The 22,543-nt window shown below is 44.6% G+C and overlaps 1 protein-coding gene and 1 long non-coding RNA gene across 2 annotated transcripts; both read left to right on the forward strand.

The window, feature by feature from the left end:
• The first annotated feature begins 3,202 nt into the window (after window positions 1-3,202).
• LOC115201192 (protein kinase C epsilon type) lies at window positions 3,203-17,145 on the forward strand. The gene is made up of 16 exons (XM_029764600.1): window positions 3,203-4,253; window positions 4,483-4,629; window positions 8,244-8,307; window positions 9,835-10,000; window positions 10,786-10,820; window positions 11,015-11,103; window positions 11,365-11,494; window positions 11,662-11,804; window positions 11,885-11,960; window positions 12,156-12,328; window positions 14,839-15,012; window positions 15,231-15,385; window positions 15,540-15,678; window positions 15,840-16,028; window positions 16,311-16,457; window positions 16,571-17,145. Exons 1-16 carry the CDS (start codon window positions 4,053-4,055, stop codon window positions 16,712-16,714), a joined length of 2,172 nt encoding a protein of 723 aa, XP_029620460.1. The 5' UTR covers window positions 3,203-4,052; the 3' UTR covers window positions 16,715-17,145.
• A 3,067-nt stretch (window positions 17,146-20,212) lies between these two features.
• LOC115200849 (uncharacterized) lies at window positions 20,213-20,813 on the forward strand. The gene is made up of 2 exons (XR_003879614.1): window positions 20,213-20,416; window positions 20,579-20,813. It is a non-coding gene; the product is annotated as an uncharacterized LOC115200849 (long non-coding RNA).
• The last annotated feature ends 1,730 nt before the right edge of the window (window positions 20,814-22,543 follow it).

Raw genomic sequence — 22,543 nt, forward strand, 5'->3', positions numbered from 1 at the left:
GCAAAAGAACACAGACACCGACAGAGGAACTCTGCCTAGAAGACCAGCATCCCAGAGTCGCCTCTTCACTGTTGACGTTGAGACTGGTGTTTTGGGGGTACTATTTAATGAAGCTACCAGTTGAGGACTTGTGAGGCGTCTGTTTCTCAAACTAGACACTCTAATGTACTTCTCCTCTTGCTCAGTTGTGCATCGGGGCCTCCCACTCCTCTTTTTATTCTGTTTAGGGCCAGTTTGCGCTGTACTGTGAAGGGAGAAGTACACAGCGTTGTACAAGATCTTCAGTTTCTTGGTAATTTCTCGCATGGAATAGCCTTCATTTCTCAGAACAAGAATAGACTGACGAGTTTCAGAAGAAAGTACTTTGTTTCTGGCCATTTTGAGCCTGTAATCGAACCCACAAATTCCGATGCTCCAGATACTCAACTAGTCTAAAGAAGGCCAGTTTTATTGCTACTTTAATCAGAACAACAGTTTTCAGCTGTACTAACATAATTGCAAAAGGGTTTTGTAATGATCAATTAGCCTTTTAAAATGATAAACTTGGATTAGCTAACACAACGTGCCATTGGAACACAGGAGTGATGGTTGCTGATAATGGGCCTCTGTACGCCTATGTAGATATTCCATTAAGAATCTGGGGTTTCCAGCTACAATAGTCATTTACAACATGTCCACACTGTATTTCTGATCAATTTGATGTTGTTTTAATGGACTAAAACAGGAACATTTCTAAGTGACCCCAAACCTTTGACCGGTAGTGTATATACACTATTGGTCAAAAGTTTTAGAACACCTATTCATTCTAGGGTTTTTCTTTCATTTTACTCTTTTCTATTTTCTCGAATAATAGCAACTATGAAATAACACATATGGAATCATGTAGTAACCAAAAAAGTGTTAAACAAATCAAAATATATTTTATATTTGAGATTCTTCAAATAGCCGCCCTTTGCCTTGATGACAGCTTTGCATGCTCTTGGCACTCTCAACCAGCTTCCAACAGTCTTGAAGGAGTTCCCACATATGCTGAGCACTTGTTGGCTGCTTTTCCTTCACTCTGCAGTCCTACGCATCCCAAACCATCTCAATTTGGTTGAGGTCGGTGATTGTGGAGGCCAGGTCATCTGATGCAGCACTCATCACACTCCTTCTTGGTCAAATAGCCCTTACACAGCCTGGAGGTGTGATGGGTCATTGTCCTGTTGAAAAATAAATGATAGTCCCACTAAGCCCAAACCAGATGGGATGGCGTATCGCTACAGAATGCTGTGGTAGCCAAGTGTGGCTTGAATTCTAAATAAATCACTGACAGTGTCACCAGCAAAGCTCCCCCACACCATCACACCTCCTCCTCCATGCCTTACGGTGGGAACCAAACATGTGGAGATCATTCTTCATCCGCACTGCGTCTCACAAAGACATGGTGGTTGGAACCAAAAATCTCAAATTTGGACTCCAGACCAAACAACACATTTCTATCGGTCTAATGTCATTTGCTCATGTTTCTTGGCTCAGGCAAGTCTCTTCTTCTCATTGGTGTCCTTTAGTTGGGCTCCCAAGTGGTGCAGCGGTCTAAGGCACTGCATCTCAGTGCAAGAGGTTCGAATCCAGACTGCATCACATCCGGCCGTGATTGGGTGTCCCATAGGGTGGTGCACAATTGGCCAGGGGTAGGCTGTCATTGTAAATAAGAATGTGTTCTTAACTGACTTGCCTAGTTAAATACATTTTAAAAAACCAAACAAAAAAAATGTACTGGTTTCTTTGCAGCAATTCGCCTATGAAGGCCTGATTCACACAGTCTCCTCTGATCAGTTGATTTTGAGATGTGTCTGTTACTTGAACTCTGTGAAGCATTTATTTGGGCTGTCATTTCTGAGGCTGGTAACTCTAATGAACTTACCCTCTTCAGCAGAGGTAACTCTGGGTCTTCCATTCCTGTGGCGGTCCTCATGAGAGCCAGTTTCACCATAGTTTTTGCGACTGCACTCGAAGAAACTTTCAAAGTTCTTGAAATTTTCCGTATTGACTGACCCTTGTCACAGCACAACTGATTGGCTCAAACGCATTAAGAAGGAAAGAAATTCCACAAATTAACTTTTAAGAAGGCACACCTGTTAATTGAAATGCATTCCAGGTGACTACCTCATGAAGCTGGTTGAGAGAATGCCAAGAGTGTGCAAAGCTGTCATCAAGGCAAAGGGTGGCTATTTGAGGAATCTGAAATATACAATCTATTTCGATTTGTTTAAAAAAAAATTGGTTACTACATGATTCCATATGTGTTATTACATAGTTGTGATGTCTTCACTACTATTCTACAATGTAGAAAATAGTAAGAATAAAGAAAAACCCTTGAATTAGTAGGTGTTCTAAAACTTATGACCGGTAGTGTATTTCTTTTTTTTGTTGCTTAAAATGTGGGGCTCAAACCCATCTGCCCTTAATGACGGGTCGCAACTGCACACATGCATAGCTCCAGTAGAATGTCCTTGGCCATTTACATCGCTGTCAGATGAAAATCTAATCTCCAAAACAGAAACTTTTCAGGAAATAAAAAAAAACTGCAATATTTTCCCATGAACGAATATACAATTATAAAACTTCAGAAGCTATTTCAAATAGGCCTACATTTTCTTGGTCCCAGAGTCATGACATGTTCAGAGCAGGCTACATTTGAGGGGAGTCAGCCAACTGCTTTCAATAGCCTATCCCTGCATGTAAAAAATGTAAATAGGCAAAAATTGAGTAACATGGTTTTCATCCAACAGCGACGGGATGCACTAAAAGCCCTTTGCGGATTCCGTGTGTGTGTGTGTGTGTGTGTGTGTGTGTGTGTGCGCGCGCATGACAGTAGACATCACTGACAACACGGATAAAATGTATGACATCATAGCAAGGACACAGTCAAGCTTTCATCAACACACTCCTCTTGTGTCCTTAGGTAAACCACTGGATTTGAACCGTGGTTGTCTGCGCAGTCAGTGCGCCACAAGACTGTTAGTCCGCTGAGCTAAAGCCAAACCATTAGGCTATTCATCAGTGTACCGAACCATCTCTTCTACACGTGTGTGTATGTGTGTGTGTGTGTGAGTGTGTATCGTTTCGTTGGACAGAGAGGCTGTCTGATTGACCATATTGGGTGTGGTATCTTGCACACACAAACACACACACACACAATCCCTTATCCGGCGCAGAGGGCAAGCCGCGCGGCTGACGCGTTTTGCGCATTTCCTGAAGCTCGCGCTCACACTGGGAAACCGCTGCTGGCTGGAGAAACGGGTGAACGCGCACAGGGAGGGAAAGAGAGAGAGAGGAAAACGACAGACAGATTGAGGGGGACCGATAGCCTGTCACTGGTTAGCTCTTTAAACCGTGGGACCCACCGGATAAGCAGACAGACATCCCGGGAAAGAAGAGAACCAGTGCTGTTCAAGACAGATTGTGTCGGAGCTGTTTACTGAGTTCGAGCTGCTTTTACAGCCGGCACGAGACACCGTGGAGGGATCGCGGATGTCTAGGTCTCCTCCCCCGCCCTGAGCCCGGGACAGCAGCTGCTCTACCGGGTACAGTCTCTGATCAGATGATCAGGACCGGAGCCGTTCTCTGTGATTCATCACCGGGCTTCTCTCCTTTCCTCCCACCACCGAGACCTATTCTATAGCGTCGTTATTCGTTATTTCTGCTAACGACAACCCTCGCTATCTCTGCCATCTGCACGGGACGGACTGTAAACAAACACGGAGGGCACCGTCTGTCGTCTGGCCCGACCTGGTTTGGCGCAAGCAGGGCTCGGTACCTGACTGTGGGGTGTGTCCTATAGACTATATTAAGGGCGAAGAGGGGTGTTTTTGTTTTTACCCATGTTTACGTTTTAACATGACAGTGTGTGTAGGCTATGTGTGTGTATCTGTGACAGTGTGTTTGTTGTAAATGTCTGACTGTTTGAATGGATTCTGGGATGTAGGATTACCTATCTAATATGGTGGCTAGTTAGAAAGAACAGACTTACAGACAGACGGACCATCTGCACACACCAACACGCCACCATGCCAGTGTTCAGTGGGGTGTTGAAGGTGCGTGTGTGTGAGGCGGTGGATTTGAAGCCCACCCCCTGGGCACTCCGCCATGCAGGGGGGAAGAACTCATCCTCATTCCTCCTGGACCCCTACCTCACCCTCAACCTGGACCAGACCCACCTGGGACAGACCTGCACCAAGAACAGAAGCAACTCACCTGCATGGAACCAGGTACTGTACCAGATCCACTTCTCCAGGGCAGGGCAGCATTGGTGGCACGCTTTTGCTTCAGCCCAACACAAACACCTGAACTAATCATGCGCTTCAGTTTAGGGCTAGCCTAAAGGTTACAGAGGCAGACTCATGGGCAGAAGGTGGCTGGTGTAAATCTGGCCAACAAAAGTTTGCAGTTGGATATAGATTGACAAAAATGATATTACTCTGTTCTATTTTGTTGTAGGACTTTACAGCCCAGATGACGGACGGACGGAAATTGGAGATGTCAGTGTTCCATGATGCACCAATCGGATATGACGACTTTGTGGCTAACTGCACCATACAGCTGGAGGACATACTGCAGAACGGCAGCACACACTACCAGGCCTGGGTAGGAAGACGTGTGTGTGTGTGTGTGTGTGTGTGTGAGTGAGAGAGAATCATGCTTGCATGATGAGTATCCTTGCCTGAAACATTAAGACATGCATTAGCTCCCCAAGCTAATGCGTAGGCTTTAGCTCAGCAGGCTAACACAGTTGGTGGCACACAGGCTAAATTCATTTTGTAACATTTGTGTCTGTCCGTACCTGTGTGTGACGTGTAGAGGTTGAGGGGGCCTGCTGAGGACAGGGCTGATGAGTATGTAGACTACCTTCAGAAGGTATTCATACTCCTGATTTAGTACACATTTTGTTGTGTTACAGCCTGATTTCAAAATGGATTGAAACTGACTGCACACACAATCCCGTAATGACAAAGTGAAAAGCTGTTTTTAGAAATGTTTGTAAATGTATTGAAAATTAAATACACAAATATAGTATCTCATTACGTAAGTATTCACACCCCAGAGTCAATACCTGTTAGAATCACCATTGGCTGTGATTACAGCTGTGAGTCTTTCTGGGTAAGTCTCTAAGATCTTTGCACACCTGGATTGTAGAATATTTGCATTTTTTTAATTCTTCAAGCTCTGTCAGGTTGGTTTTTGATCATTGCTAGAGAACCATTTTCAATTCTTGCCATAGATTTTGAAGCTGATTCAAATCAAAACTGTAACTAGGCCATTCAGGAACATTCAATGTCTTCTTGGTAAGCAGCTCCAGTGTCTATTTGGCCTTGTGTTTTAGGTTATTGTCCTGCTGAAAGGTGAATTCATCTCCCAGTGTCTGTTGGAAAGCAGACTGAACCAGGTTTACCTCTAGGATTTTGCCTGTGCTTAGCTCCGTTTCTTTATAACCCCCAAAACTCCTGAGTCCTTGCCGATGACAAGCATACCCATAACATGATGCAGCCACCACCATGCTTGAAAATATGGAGAGTGGTACTCAGTGATGTGTATTCAGGATTTTTTTTCCAGTTTTACTTTAGTGCATGTTTTGTCATTTTTATTCCGTACCGGCTTCCTTCTTTTCACTTTGTCATTTAGGTTAGTATTGTGGATTAACTACAATGTTGTTGATCCATCCTCAGTTCTTTCCTATCAAAGCCATTAAACTCTGTAAAAGTCACAATTGGCCTCATGGTGAAATCCCTTAGCGCTTTCCTTCCTCTCCAGCAACTGAGTTAGGAAGGGCACCTGTATCTTTGTAGTGACTGGGTGTGATCATCCATGTAGTGACCATCCAAGGTGTAATCAATACCTTCACCAAGGGATATTCAATGTCTGCTTTTTTACATTTTACCCATATAGCAATAGATGCCCTTCATTGGACAACTTCCCTGGTCTTTGTGGTTGAATCTCTGTTTGAAATTCACTTCTCGACTGAGGGACCTTACAGATAATTGTATGTGTGGGGTACAGAGATGAGATAGACATGAAATAATTATGTTAAACACTATTATTGCACACAGAGTCCATGCAACTTATTATGTGATTTGTTAAGCACATTTTTACTCCTGAATTTATTTAGGCTTGCCATAACAAAGGGGTTGAATACTTATTTATTCAAGACATTTCAGCTTTTCATTTTGAATACATTTCTAAACATGTCTAAAAACATAATTCCATTATGGGGTATTGTGTGTTGGCCAAGGACACAAAATCTAAATTTAATCCATTTTAAATTCAGGCTGTAACACAACAAAATGTGGAAAAAGGGTGTGAATACTTTCTGAAGGCACTGTAACACACACATACACACACACGCACACACACCCCAGGGCTTCCTGTCCTGCTCCGTCAACCAGTATGAGGTCAGAGTGAACAGATCAATGGATCACTCCGATGATCGATCAGTTTTTATTGATGAGCCAGCCAAGTCAATACTCTCTCTCTGTACTGTTACAGCTAGTTACCCTCTCCCCTCCTCTCCTGTCTCTGTGGTGACATCACTGACTGTGGCCTCCTGGGTAATAACTGGATGGTTGCCGGGCAGTGACATCACTGGCTACGCCCCTCAGTGACCCTCTGTAGAAGTAGGGCAGACTGGGCTTAAGATGCCCTTGTAAACACACACACAAATGGGCCAGTGCATTCACAAGCACAAAGGCACTGGAAAAGGAAACCTGATCAACAATACAATGTGTGTGTGTGTGTATGTGTGTGTGTGTGTGTGTGTATCTAGTGTGTGTGTATCTACTGTGTGTCATATATGGCCTTAGTGAAAGGGAAGCAATAGGGTGAAATTTGAGAACTCTCTTTCGGTGTGAGTTGACGTACGTGTGTGTGTGTGTGTGTGTGTGTTTGCTGAAAAGGCTGAAATCTCAATTCTGAGAATTTTTCTTTGACGTTGGAGACTGTCATCGAACCCAAACTCTCCTGAGAGAGGGAAAGGATAGATCTTTATTCAGACATTTTAATTGATCTATTTAAACAATGTATCAACATTTCTGTTACCATTATTACAAATGTACCCATTAATGAATTGCCCTATTACATCTCGAGATGTACTAGTCATCAGTAACAATGCATGTCATTTTAATGGGATGTTATTGGGATTTCACTGTGATTTTTAAAAAGTGATTTTATTAATAAATAGCATTTGAAACTCCCTTATGTTGGAAAAGTTTACCTATCCATGTCATGGCAATAAAGCATATTGGATTTGAGATAAAGGGAGGGAGAGAAGTGGCTGGACTGGAGGGAGAAGAAGAGGGACAGAGAGATGATGACAGGAAGGGGTGCAGACACAGTGGAAGTGTAACGTGAGGTGTGTGTGTATGTGTGTGAACTGCCAGTGTGTGTGTGTGTGTCAGGTAGTGAGAACTCAGATGTGTAGTTAATGGTGGCCTCAGTCTCCAACCTACTTTAGGTTCCCTAGACACCAGACACTTACAGATCACACTCAATGATACAGTGTGTGTGGCTAGGGCTGTATCCCTGCATCCTAATTGGCTAGCCGGATTAATGAGGTGAACTCATTTTTCCATGTCCATGGCGACAGTAAAGTACTTAAAGTCTCAGCCAGGCAGTGTCTCTGAGTGTGTGATTCTAACTTAGCCATCTTGTTCTGTGTGTGTTTATATTATATTTATAATAGGTCTACCTATGTATTGCTCTGTGTGTCTGTGTAAGGTGGCAGATCTGCTGTATGACAGGCAGAGTGTTGTGTAAGAGGATCTACGGCTGTCCAGAGCTTAACCAAGGATTTAACCCCCATCCCTCTCTAAATCTCTCTCTCTCTCTCTCTCTCTCTCTCTCTCTCTCTCTCTCTCTCTCTCTCTCTCTCTCTCTCTCTTCCCCCCCCCCCCCTCTCCATTTGGAAAATGTAAAATACTTGTGAGGCCAGCTGCCATTGACGCTATGAAGGGGGGCAGGTAGCCTAGGTTACAGAAGCAGGTTCAAATCCTCGTGTGGGTAATAAAACATGTGAGAGTTAACTGACAACACCTACCTGGCTCCAGGACCTATAGGTGCTCCTCTCAATAATATGTGTTTGGATGTTGGAGATGCATTTCCGTCATAACAGGTGGACGATACTACTATTCTATGATGTCATTGGTGTGTGTGTGTGTGAGTGCATACAGTGTGTTGTACATCAAAACGGACTGTCTTTCTCTCTCCAGGTTGATTTAGAACCAGAGGGGAAGGTCTATGTGATTATCGATCTGTCAGGATCTTCTACTGAAGGTAAAACTACTCTACCCACAACCCTCTGCTTCACCCACAGCCTCCTGTTCTACCCACAACCCTCTGCTCCCCCCACAACCTACTGTTCTACCCATAGAGAGTGAGGTCAGACACCAGCCCTAGGGCTATTGTTGGAAGGCCAGTCAGCAGAGGTGTGTGTGTGTGTGTGTGTGTGTCTAAATCGATTCTCACCCCTTTGTCCTACACCCCGTCTCACACAAGCTCTGACTCTCTCTCTCTCTCTCTCTCTCTCTCTCGATCTCCCTCAACATGTCAGTGACTAGATCAATATGATATTGCAGTCTGATGCCTGACTGGTAATTTAGATGTTGTGGCGTTTAATCATTGGTTAATTTGTGCAGCTGCTTCCCTGACCCCCTCTCACACCTGCACTTCCTCCCAGTTCAGCTAGCTAATTTATGCTAATATATGCTTATTATTCATTTGTACTATATTTGTATATAAGGACGGGCAGGAACTGGGGAGTCAAAAAGAATAACAGAGAGAGAGAGGGGAGAGGAGAAAGAGAGGGTGGGTGAAGAGAGAAAGAGGAGGTATTTTTAGGAGTTATTCTCTCTGCAATCTGTTCTGTGCTGCTCAGGGGCCTTCGCTCGTCCCCTCCCTTCCCCTGCCTCCATCATCTCTCTTTCGTCTGCTGCGTATCCTCCTAGAATTCTTCTACCTCTACTTCCCCATCCGCTCCTCTTCACTCCCTTTACCCTGGTTGTTGAGCTTTTCTATACTTTTCCCCCCTACACTCCTCTCTCACTTTTCCTTATTTGAGATCCTCTGTGATTGTGTATGTTTGTGTGTGTGTGTGTGCTGTGATTGGTCAGTAAGTGTTCTGTGAGTTCATAGTACACCCGTCTCCACGGCAATCACTCACACCTGCCTAACCCCGCCCCTCTGTGTGGTGTGTGTGAACAGATGGATGATGTATTATGTAAAACACACTGATCTCAGTAATGGCCTGTTTAGCTGCTCCACTTTCTCGTTTTCTCCCTCACACACACACACACACACACACACACACACACACACACACACATACACGTACACAACAATGCACGCACAAATGCACGCACTTACGCACACACACATACATACTGTACACACACAGTAACCACCTCTGCAAGACAACCTAGAGAGAGAGAGAGAGAGAGAGCGACAGAGAGAGTAGGAGGAGTGGAGGTGGTTCTCTTGTCTCATAAGGCTAATTCGGTCCTAGGGACACAGAGAGAGGGAGAGATGGATGGAGGTAAAACGATGGGACTGGAAGAGAAGAAAATGTAAATATCTTCATATTCTGTCCTTTGTTGTAGTGCCCACACAGAAAGACATAAAGAGAGGTAGAGGAGAACGGAGAAAGATACTGTACTTTTAGGAACGATCTCGTGTGCCCAATCCCCAATCGGACCCTAGCCTCTACCCCAACCTCCCTTAGGCACAGGTGGAGATCTTACAGGATAAGTAATATGGTGATTTGCGAATTGGACCCCTCTTTAATGCTGCCTGTCTGTTTGTTAGCCCCGGCAGCCAATGAGAATGAGGAGCGTGTGTTCCGAGAGCGGATTGGTCCTCGGCGGCGGCAGGGGGCCGTCCGGAGGCGTGTTCACCAGGTTAACGGACACAAGTTCATGGCCACGTATCTACGGCAACCGACCTACTGCTCACACTGCCGAGACTTCATCTGGTGAGAAACACACACACACACACACCAGCATCAGCCCTCTGTTCCATCCTAGAGCTTCCTCTGCTGGTGAGACCCAGATAAAGCAGCTCAGTAATCAGCCCCAGTAATGATCATAGAATACACTACATGACCATAAGCATGTGGACATGTTATAACAGCCTCCACTCTTCTGGGAAGGATTTCCACTAGATGTTGGAACATTGCTGTGGGGACTTGCTTCCATTCAGCCACAAGAGAATTAGTGAGGTTGGGCAATTAGGCCTGGCTCGCAGTCGGCGTTCCAATTCATCCCAAAGGTGTTTTATGGGGTTGAGGTCAGGGCTCTGTGCAGGCCAGTCAAGTTCTTCCACACCGATCTCTACAAACCATTTCTGTATGGACCTCGCTTTGTGCACGGAGGCATTGTCATGCTGAAACAGGAAAGGGCCTTCCCTAAACCACCGCCACAAAGTTCGAAGCACAGAATCGTCTAGAATGTCATTGCATGCTGTAGCACTAATTTGAAGGCGTGTCCATATACTTTTGGCGATATAGTGTATTTACATTTTAGTCACTTAGCACACACTCTTATCCAGAGCTACTTTCAGGAGCAATTAGGGTTAAGTGACTTGCTAAAGGGCACATCGGCAGATTTTTCACCTAGTCGGCTCAGGAATTCAAACCAACTACCCTTCGGTTACTGACCCAATGCTCTTAACCGCTAGGCTACCTGCCGCCAATATCCCTGTTTTCTCTACAAAATGCTGACTTTCTCTCTTTCTCACCCTCTCTCTTTGATTTGATAGGGGAGTACTCGGAAAGCAGGGTTACCAATGCCAGGGTGAGTACAAGTTATCTGTGTCTGTCTTTCTGTCTGGGTTCTTGAATTATTATGGTGGTTCTAGTGATACCTGCACATTCTAGAATGAGTCGAGACATTTTTGAGTTGTCTTTCTGTTGTACTCATATCGTGTGTTGTTCAGTGTCCACTTAAGTGTGCAATTGTGGAAGTGTGTAATTGTGTGTTTATTGCAGTGTGCACGTGTGTGGTCCACAAGCGCTGCCATGAGCACATCATCACCAAGTGTGCCGGGATGAAGAAGCAGGAGGATACACCAGAGGAGGTATTGTGGACTGTTATTGGTCAACATGGCCACCGTAGAGTTATCATGATGTATTTTGGTTGGGAAACACAAATGCCAAATTCTGTCTATTATAAACTATAGGCCTATATTCCTCTGAGCGCTGGGCATAGCTGTGTGTAGAGAGATGCTCCTATATACTAGGTGTAGATTCCTATCACAGCTCCAAACTCTCCCTAACTCTCCCACCCTCCTTCCCTTTCTCCCTCCTTCCCTCCCTACGTCACTCCTCCCTCTCTCCAGGTTGGTGCCCAGAGGTTTAGTGTCAACATGCCTCATAAGTTCAGCAACCACAACTACAAGGCCCCTACCTTCTGTGACCACTGTGGATCTCTACTATGGGGACTAATGAGGCAGGGCCTGCAATGCAAGGGTATGGCACGTGTGTGTGTGTGTGTGTGTGTGTGTGTGTGTGTGTGTGTGTGTGTGTGTGTGTGTGTGTGTGTGTGTGTGGTAGTATGCAAGGTGGGTGTTCATTGTCAACAGACGGTGTGAGTATAATGTAGCTCCTAACTATGACGTGTGTGTGTGTGTGTGTAGTGTGTAAGATGAATGTCCACAAGAGGTGTGAGGCCAACGTAGCTCCCAACTGCGGGGTGGATGCCAAAGGCATCGCCAAAGTCCTGGCTGAAATGGGAGTCACTCCTGATAAGATCTCCACTACCGCACAGCGCAGGAAAAAGGTATACACACACACACTGACGATGGCAATGATGACAATGACGATGTTGACGATAACCTTCTCTTTCCCCTCTCTCTTTAGTTACCCCCAGGGTTAGGCTCCCAGTCACCTTCAGAACTCTCAGACGAGCTTCCCCTCACCTCACCCTCACAGCAAGGTAACACACACACACACAGACACGCACGCACGCACGCACTTACACACACACACATACACACACACACACACACACACACACACACACACACACACACACACACACACACACACACACACACACAGGCACACACACGGTCACAAACATACTCGAAGACACAGAGTTGTCTGACTTCCTTTACGTGCGCGTGTGCAGAGCCGTCCGAGTTGGAGCGGCTACAACAGGGGACGTCGCTAGAGATGCAAGGTTCTCCCTCCTCCTCCACATCCTCCTACGCCTCCTCTGTCTCGCGGGAGAACGGAGCAGTGAAGAGGACTCTCAAAGACTTCAGTTTCATTAAGGTCCTGGGGAAAGGAAGCTTCGGAAAGGTGAGGAGGAGGAGGAGGAGGGAGAGGGAGGAGCGTAGGTCTGTGGCGGTCACGACATTTTGTCAGCCGGTATCTGTCATGCAAATAACTGCCGGTCACACGGTTAATTGATCGTTAATTAACATAAACACATTTAGCATCTCCGGGCATAGCCTACAAGCCACTGATGCAGACCTTTTGAACATCCAGATTTTTAAAAAGTGTAATAAATCCATTTAATAATATAGCCTACACCAGAGATTGGAAACTCCACTTTTCCCCCATCCCAAGCAGACACCGCCGATTAAACTAATTGCATTCTAATCTGAAGATCTATAATTAGTTGATTATTGGAGTCAGGTGTGTTAGCTGGGGCCGGGGAAAAAGGTGTGACACAAATCAGGCCCCCGAGGACTGAAGATGCCCATCCCTGTCCTACACCGTCGCAATAAATCCGTCATTTATTTTAGGCAGGTCTAAAGAAAACATGATGTGAAGAAAATGGAGTCTATTTCAGATGAACAAAATAGCATATTCTGAGTCGTTCTTATGTTTGGCCCTGATCTGGCTATGCCGTATGGCTACGGGCTACACTATTTGATTTAGCAGACAATATTATCTTATAATTCCCGTGGCAATATTTTATATTATTTTATAGTAAGAAGAATACAATTGAACATAGCTGAATAAAATAGAAAGTATATTTTCTCCAAATGCACACGCGGCTATTCTGTGTTGAGCGGTGAACAAAGAAACAGGTCCTCCTATATTCTTAATTTATAGTTATTTATGTGACTTTAGTTGTGAAACAAACGTTGGGCTGTATGTTTGGATTTCTAATACATTATAAGGCTGCATGATGCTACTCTAATGATGATTTGAAAAAAGTCGCATGAAAGGTTTTTCAGGCTGCACACCGCCCCAACGCTTTTCTGGTTACTACATGATTCCATATGTGTTATTTCATAGTGTTGATGTCTTCACTATTATTCTACAATGTAGAAAATAGTACAAATGAAGAAAAACCCTTGAATGAGTAGGTGTGTCCAAACCTTTGACTGGTACTGTAATTACAAATCATTTGTAGACTGCAAATTGACCGCAAGAAGCCCAAACAGATATGTTTGACTCAAATATAATCATTTTAAACCTTTCTTACATTTGTAAACGATCACGTGTCTCTCTATTATGCTTAGGAATACTTGGGAACAGATTTCTTAAATTAAAATCACTTGGAGCTGATTTCCAAGTGTTATTATTATTTTTTGCTCAGAAAACTTGTGGGGCCAAATAAAACCCCCAGTTAGGGAACCCTGCACTAGGCTCTCTGTAGACTATGGGCTCTCCAACCCTGTTCCTAGGCCTTTAGGTTACACTTGGAGTTATTTGGCCACTTGAGTTGTGATACAAACCTTATCAGAACATATAGTCCTATAGGTCGCGCTGTTTCTGGCCTTAGACTGCACACGCTGGGCATCATTCACATGCGATAATATTCTCACCGACTATTCTCAATTTAATCTTGTCTTTACATATACTAAATAATATATGTGTGAAATTATACTGAACAAAAATACAAACGCAACCTGTAAAGTGTCGGTCACATGTTTCATGAGCTGAAATAAAAGATCCCAGAAATGTTCCATACACTAAAAAGCTTATTTCTCTCAAATTTTGTGCACAAATTTGTTTACATCCCTGTTAGTGAGCATTTCTCCTTTGCCAAGATAATCCATCCACCTGACAGGTATGTTATATCAAGAAGCTGATTAAACAGCTGGATCATTACACCGATGCACCTTGCGCTGGGGACAATAAAAGACCACTCTAACATGTGCAGTTTTGTCACACAACACAATGCCAATTTACTGATGGAGAAAAATACATGTCATCCATATACACTTGAATAGCTTTTCCCACATCTCATTTTCATGCCATCAAGGTAGGCTACTCTGTTGTAAAGCAAAGCAACGTGCTTAATATTAGGACAGTTGAGAAATTAATATTGTAGGCCTAGCTTATAGAAAGCCGATGGGAGCCTCCTCTTTTTAGTGGAGGCCATCAAAACTCTGTTTTGTCACACAATTACATAGCATAGCCTATATAAATGTTGCACAACACGCTTATAGGAACATTAATTGAATTCCATCAACCAGCTACGAGGAGCTGGCTCTTGCTGCTCAACAGGTGATCCTATTCCGCTCAAACTCTGATGATTGTATTTGCATTGATGTCAGTGTGATTAGAGGGACAATAGAGCGCTGAGTACCATTAGCGAGTTAGTTCGGTAGGCTATTAATGACCATTAGCAGCATCAGAGTGCAGTTTTGGAGAACCCTAGTTCCCGTGACTCAACTGGCCACCGTAACAGCCCTAGGAGGAGGGAAAGAGGAGGAAGGGATGGAGAATGGACATGGGGACGGAACTGATGTTTAAGGGTTGTGAGGAGGCGTAAGTCTCTCTCTTTTTCTCTCTCGCTCCCCCCCTCCCTCTCGCCCCTCTCCTCTCTCTCTCCCCCCCTCCCTCTGCAGGTGATGTTAGCAGAGCTGAAAGGCAGTGAGGAGGTGTTTGCCGTGAAGGTGTTGAAGAAGGATGTGATCCAGCAGGATGACGATGTGGACTGCACCCTGACGGAGAAGCGCATCCTGGCCCTGGCACGCACACACCCCTACCTCTGTCAGCTCTACTGCTGCTTCCAGACCCGGGTACACACTAAACACACACATGCATCCACACATGCATCCACACATGCATCCACACATGCATCCACACATGCATCCACACATGCATCCACACACACACACACACACACACACACACACACACACACACACACACACACACACACACACACACACACACACACACACACACACACACACACACACACACACACACCCCAACCCTCTCCCTGCTTCTCCAGGACCGTCTGTTCTTCGTGATGGAGTACGTGAACGGAGGAGACCTGATGTTTCAGATCCAACGCTCCAGGAAGTTTGACGAGGCTCGCTCGCGCTTCTACGCCGCTGAAGTTACCTCTGCACTCATGTTCCTGCACCGCAACGGGGTCATTTACAGGTAACAGCTGACCTTTAACCCCTGACCTTGAACCGCAGCCCACACGTGCCGGCACAACATGAGAATTATATCATGGCAACTGCTGCTGTTGTACCAGTGTTACGTTTTTTTGTTGTTGTTGGTGGCAACCATGTCCTCTCTCTCCCTCTCTCAGAGATCTGAAGTTAGATAACATATTGTTGGATGCAGAGGGACACTGTAAGCTGGCAGACTTTGGCATGTGTAAGGAGGGCATCATCAATGGAGTCACCACCACCACATTCTGTGGCACGCCTGACTACATAGCCCCTGAGGTGAGCTGAGCCAGTGTTACACACATTTCTGTCCCCTATGGTGTTTTTAGCGCCTCAGATGTTAAAGATAACGATGTGTGTGTGTGTGTGTGTGTGTGTGTGTGTGTGTGTGTGTGTGTGTGTGTGTGTGTGTGTGTGTGTGTGTGTGTGTGTGTGTGTAGATCTTGCAGGAGTTGGAGTATGGTCCATCAGTGGACTGGTGGGCTCTGGGAGTGTTAATGTATGAGATGTTGGCTGGCCAGCCTCCGTTTGAAGCCGACAACGAAGACGACCTGTTTGAGTCTATCCTCCATGACGACGTCCTCTACCCCGTCTGGCTCAGCAAGGAGGCTGTATCCATCCTCAGAGCTGTACGCACCATCCCTCCATCATTATACACCTTTATCTATCGCATCCCTCCATCCATCCCTCTTACATCTGTGTGAACGGATATCTCCCTTTCTGTTTTTCTGTATTTCTCTCTTTCTCTCTCTTTCTGTCTTTCTCTAGCATCTTTGTGCCTGTACTGATCTCTCTCTCACTGTGTTTGTGTGTGTCTGTGTGTCTGTGTGTCTGTGTGTGTGTGTGTGTGTGTGTGTGTGTGTGTGTGTGTGTGTGTGTGTGTGTGTGTGTGTGTGTGTGTGTGTGTGTAGTTTATGACAAAGGCTCCAGCCCAGAGGTTAGGGTGTGTGTTGTCTCAGGGCTGCGACGAGGCCATTAAGAAACACTCATTCTTCAAAGACATCGACTGGACCCTGCTGGAGCAGAGACGACTCAAACCCCCCTTCAAACCACGCATTGTAAGTCACAAACACACGCACATGCACACACACAAACACGTGTCTCCTGGATGACTCCGCCTTCTCTCTCTCTCTCTCTCTCTCTCTCTCTCTCTCTCCTTCTCTCTGTGTAGAAGACGAAGCGTGATGTGAATAACTTTGACCAGGACTTCACCAGAGAAGACCCAGTGTTGACTCCCACAGACGAGGCTGTTATCAGACAGATCAACCAGGAGGACTTTAAAGGCTTCTCTTTCTGTGCAGAGATACAGACTTGAGAACTCTACGGTTTAGGTGTGTGTATAAAGCCTGTGTTGATTGGTTACAAAGTGTTGTGTCTGTAGAGAAGTCTGAAGCATGGACCGGTGCTACTGGTTACTATTATTACTACTGTCCACTGTAGTGAGAAAAACTATACCTTGGGTCAAGTACATCTGTCAAATACATTCGTAAAATACCTGTGTTGTGCTTTATTTGGTTTGTCTGGTACAAAGGAACCAATAGAATAGTCCCAAAATGGCAAACTCCAATGTGAAACAAACGCACCGCCTGACCCTGATTATATATATTTTATCGGTGTGTTTATTTCTTGGCTGGATATGTATTGTTTCTTTTCTTGGCTGGATATGTATTGTTTCTTTTCTTGACTGGAGATGTATTGTTTCTTTTCTTGACTGGAGATGTATTTGATTGTACAGTTTTTCATTTGCTTATGCGTCAGCGTCCCACTGGTTCATTTCAACTACTTTCACCCAATCAGAGACGAGTAGTCCTCAATGTAGTACAGACTACCTCACACTCCGTGTGTGTGTGTGTGTGTGTGTGTGTGTGTGTGTCTCTATTTGTGTACGGTGTGTGTGTGTGTGTCTTTATATTTGTGTAAGGTGTGTGTGTGTGTCTTTCTCTATATTTGTGTACGGTGTGTGTGTCTCTCTATATATTTGTGTACGGTGTGTGTGTGTGTCTTTCTCTATATTTGTGTACGGTGTGTGTGTGTCTCTCTATATATTTGTGTACGGTGTGTGTGTGTGTCTTTCTCTATATTTGTGTACGGTGTGTGTGTCTCTCTATATATTTGTGTACGGTGTGTGTGTGTGTGTCTCTATATTTGTGTACGGTGTGTGTGCGTTTGTGACTTTCGTTCCCATAGTACCCCCCCCCCCCTACTCCCAGAAGCCATTTCTCTCAGCCAAAACCACTTTTAGTTCCTGCTGCTTTTCTACAGCTTTTTCCATTTTATGTTCTGTTTTGTAAACTGTCAACAGTAGCTAGTGGAGGGAATCGCACCCTTCCCTATATAGTGCACTACTTTATGTACGCACACAGACGCGCACACACGCACATCCACACACACTCTCTAAGAATAATTGTGTATAGTGTACAGTGTTAAATACAGAGGTGGTTCATATAGCAGGCCTGTTAGAGGCGATGTAGTGATGCTATGTGCACCCCCGGGTAAAATTGTTCCTGGTCACACTATTTCACTGTGCCAAATGTAGTGTAACAGCAGGAGGGGTGTCGGTTTGTCTGTCTGCTTATAATAAATACTCAACTGTCAACATGAAACTACCTCTCTCCCACTCTCTCTAACTGAGCTGTGTGTGTGTGTGTGTGTGTGTGTTTAAAGGTGCTGCACAGTGGTAATAAATTCCACATAAAATCATTTCTGAGTAACAATAACGTCCCTTACACTGAGTGTACAAAACATTAGGAACACCTGCTCTTTCCATGACAGACTGACCAGGTGAAAGCTATGATCTCTTATTGATGTCACCTGTTAAATCCACTTCAATCAGTGTAGATGAAGGGGAGGAGACAGGTTAAAGAAGGATTTTTCAACCTTGAGACAAATGAGACATGGATTGTGTATGTGTGCCATTCAGATGGTGAATGGGCATGACAAACATTTAACTGCTTTTGAATGGGGTCTGGTAGTAGGTGCCAAGCGGACTGGTTTGCGTCAAGAACTGCAACGCTGCTGTTTTTGATGCTCAACAGTTTCCCATATGCATCAATAATGGTCCACCACCCAAAGGACATCCAGCCAACTTGACTGTGGGAAGCATTGGAGTCAATAGGGGCCAGCATCCCTGTGGAACACTTTAGACACCTTGTAGAGTCCATGCCCCGAATAATTGACCTGTTCTGAAGGGAAAAGGGGGTACAACTCAATATTAGGAAGGTGTTCATAATGTTTTGTACACTCAGTGTATAATTGTTTGTTTGACTATAATTGATTTCAATTAAATGAGCCAAAAAGAAACAAAATCAGTGTTTGTGCAAACCACAATATGGATAAATGGATCCTTTGCCACTTTCTTGTGTAAATAGCATTTGAATTCCTGTGTACAAGGAATGACATTTGTGGTTTCGATAATGTGAGACAGTTCTACTAATCTCAGGTCCTCAGAGTACGATTTGACACAGGTTGTGTTCTATTCTGCCACAGCAGCCCAAAGGACCCACTGGGTCCACTGGTTGACTCAATGTTGTTTCCACGTCATTTCAATTAAATTACGTTGAACCAACGTGGAATAGACGTTGAATTGCCCAGTTGGGAAGTTATCAGAGGGATACTAGCTTAACTGAGGTAAGAAGGTAGAGCTGTTTGGATCTGCGGGCATGTGAGGACATGAAAAAGACACCCATGACTCAACAAAACATGGTAGAGTCTGGGGAAATGACAGTTTTTTAGCAACGAACATCAAACCACAGACAGACAGCTCCCTGTTTTCATCTGCAGCACGCCACCAAGCCCATCATACAGGAAACTGTTTCACTGACTGGTACACTGGCACGAAATGACATTTGCATGAGACAGAAAACAAAGAGATGACTAATAGAGAGAGAGAGAGAGGGTGAGAGAGAGAGAGAGAGGGTGAGAGAGAGCGAGAGAGAGAGAGAGAGAGAGAGGAGAGAGAGAGAGAGAGAGAGGGTGAGAGAGAGCGAGAGAGAGAGAGAGAGAGAGAGAGGGTGAGAGAGAGGGTGAGAGAGAGCGAGAGAGAGAGAGAGAGAGAGAGAGAGGGTGAGAGAGAGCGAGAGAGAGAGAGGAGAGAGAGAGAGAGAGAGAGGGTGAGAGAGAGCGAGAGAGAGAGAGAGAGAGAGAGAGGAGAGAGAGGGGTGAGAGAGAGAGAGAGAGAGGGTGAGAGAGAGCGTGAGAGAGAGGGTGAGAGAGGGTGAGAGAGGGTGAGAGAGAGCGTGAGAGAGGGGTGAGAGAGAGGGTGAGAGAGAGGGTGAGAGAGGGTGAGAGAGGGTGAGAGAGAGCGAGAGAGAGAGAGAGAGAGAGAGAGAGGGAGATGTAGTGATGCAAAGTAAAGGAGTGAGGGACATTTCAGAATCTAGACCGAGAAATAACTGTTCCATTTCTGCAGAGAAGCCGTGTGAATATACACAACGTTTCAGTTCAACGTGTTTTAAACATGTCCGTGTCTGAAGTGGAACTTACTGTGCTCTACGATGGCGACACCTGCTCCTGTCCCCGAGCTGCGACTGGCTACTCTGAAGGAGCTGGTTGGACATTTCACTGGTACCTGACTCAGAACGTACCAGATGGCTCTCATCTCATCCCCAAGGGCCATCTGGAGAACGCCGACAGGCAAGACACCGTGGGTACCATGGTGAACTCCCACGGCCACGATGGAGCTATGACGATCTCCATGGAAATCATGAAGATGAATCAGAAGGGAATGGCAGATCACCAAGGTGGGTATACCGTATTCTTTCACTCCTGCACTGCTTAGTATTGCTTGAGAAAAGAAATATGCTGGAAAAATCTGTGTAGGAGTTGAGAATAAAATTGATCTTTCGCTCTCTGTAAAGGCTGAGATTGACGGAGCAGCTGCCTCAATTCCGGTTCCTGCCTCTCCGGTCAACCTCACCTGTAAATCTCAGACTGGCGGCCATGTTGTGGCCCCTTCACATCCCGGCTGCTATATTGATGGTCCAATTCACTTCAACATCAGAGTCAAACTCCATAGACGGTCAGTAGCCTACATCCTTCTAAAGTATTGATGAGTTCTAAAAATGTAAATCCCCTTGCGTTAAGTATTTCAACTCATTTATCTTGTTCTTTCCTCTCTCTACCTCTCTGTCTCTCTTCTCATCACCTGCCCGTCTCACCATGTTACAACCTGTTCCTGCAGTCTTACTGTAGATCTGTGTAGAGAAGGTTGATCGGCAGTGGTAAGATCAGGGAAACGCTTTGGGACTGAAGTTGATTTTGGTATGAAGAACCACAAGATTGCAACGTTGTCCAGCAACCTGTATTTAGAGAGCGCAAGATGTGTGGTCCCGTGTGGCTCAGTTGGTAGAGCATGGTGTTTGCAACACCAGGGCTGTGGGTTCGATTCCCACGGGGGACCAGTACAGGAAAAAAAATAAAAATAATAATAATTAAAATAAAAAATGTATGAAATGTATGCATTCACTACTGTAAGTCGCTCTGGATAAGAGCTAAATGACTAAAATGTCAAATGTAAAGATCAAACAACCCTAAACATGCATTATTATACTGCAGTCTCGAAACAGTTTCAGTTTGAGCGGAATATTTACAGGATAATGCACAGAACCATCTATTGTACATACACAGGAACCTTTGTATACTGTGTTTGTCACTTGTTTATTTTACCAGATGAGCGAATCGAGAGGTGCCAACTTTTGTATTATTATTATTTAAAAATATATATTTTAACCCATCAGGGAGGACACAGCTTTTTTATTTTAATTTTTTACAGCTTTTCGGCTACATGTACACACATTTTACATACACATTTTACATACATGGAGAGGTGCCAACTAAAACTCAAACTCAATCTGAAAAGGTGGTTCTACCGTGTGTTTGAAGCCTGTTTTGCATGTTATTTTGGCATTAATACCTGTCACATATCAGTTTGCAAACAATGTCAGAAAAAAATAATTGAGTTAATAAAGCTGCATACTAACATGGTCTCTTTTTTGCTTTCTTGAGTAAGGCAGCTACAAAATGCAGGTGTTTCAGCCTAGCTCAGTGCTTTCTGTGGTGGTGGGGGAAACCAGCGGAAAATACGGAGCATAGGGGTTGGTCATGTTCTCTAGTTGCGCTGTGATTGGCTCTGTGTTCTGTCACTCATGGGGAGACTACGTCACCACAAAATCTACGGGGAGAGCTCGAAAATTCAAGCCCCTTGGGTACTGCCATAATTTACATTAGAAGTGCCTATCCAAGAAGGCTCAAGGTCATTGGCCACAGATAAAATTACGTCAAATCCCACTATATCTACCGCAGCTTTGATTGGACTGATCATGTCAAAAATCTTAGTTAGAAAGCTAGGCTAACTGTCATCGTCATGAATCAAGTCAACAATCTACTAGCAAATCCTTTTCAATCTTTGTCAGATGAAGAGAAATTATAGATAAAACGTATCGGTGCTCATCGGCCATCGCAAATTCAACAATGAGTGGTTTGGAAGGAATCAGTGGCTAACTGCAAGCGTTGCAAAGCAATCATTAGCCTGCTATTCAGTGGAGAGGGTGTGTGGTCCAAGTCTGGGTTTAAGGGTCTCTTTCCAAGCTTAAAAGGATAAACATTCACATGCAACAGAAACATGGGCCAGAAAAGGTTGGATACATTGTCTGTGCTATCAATCCATTATGACTTTAGCTGTGTTCAAAACAACTGGAAACTCTGAAATCTCAGACTTCAGTGAGTTCAAGACAACTGGGAACTAGGAAGAAAACGAGCTCCGACTGGGAAAATACATTTTGAACGGTCATCCAACTCGGAATTCCAAGTCGGGAACTCAGGCCTCTTTTAAGAGCTCCGATCTGAAGATCACTTACGTCATGATTCAACCTTGTTTTTTTAGAGTTCCCAGTTGTCTTAAAAGCGCCATAAATCCAGACAATGCCAGACTTTGATGACAAAATTTGCCTACAAGAAGGACTGCCATATTACTTTCTTAGCTACAGTATACATATCTCCCTGGCATATTACATCATTTATGCAGCAGCATACAAGACATTTTAGGTGGGTCCAGAAATGTCTTGTATGCTGCTGCATAAATGATGTAATATGCCAGGGAGATATATATACTGTAGCTAAGAAAGTAATACTAAATGTATGTTGTGTA

Source organism: Salmo trutta, chromosome 10 (genome assembly GCF_901001165.1).
Source record: "Salmo trutta chromosome 10, fSalTru1.1, whole genome shotgun sequence".
Taxonomy (NCBI): domain Eukaryota; kingdom Metazoa; phylum Chordata; class Actinopteri; order Salmoniformes; family Salmonidae; genus Salmo; species Salmo trutta.

Excerpts from the sequence above, each read along its gene's own strand:
- LOC115201192 (XM_029764600.1), top strand. The coding sequence starts at position 4,053 with ATGCCAGTGTTCAGTGGGGTGTTGAAGGTGCGTGTGTGTGAGGCGGTG. Across the intron at positions 10,001-10,785 it reads CACTGCCGAGACTTCATCTG|GGGAGTACTCGGAAAGCAGG; the intron begins GTGAGAAACACA and ends TTGATTTGATAG. Across the intron at positions 15,013-15,230 it reads ACTGCTGCTTCCAGACCCGG|GACCGTCTGTTCTTCGTGAT; the intron begins GTACACACTAAA and ends CTGCTTCTCCAG.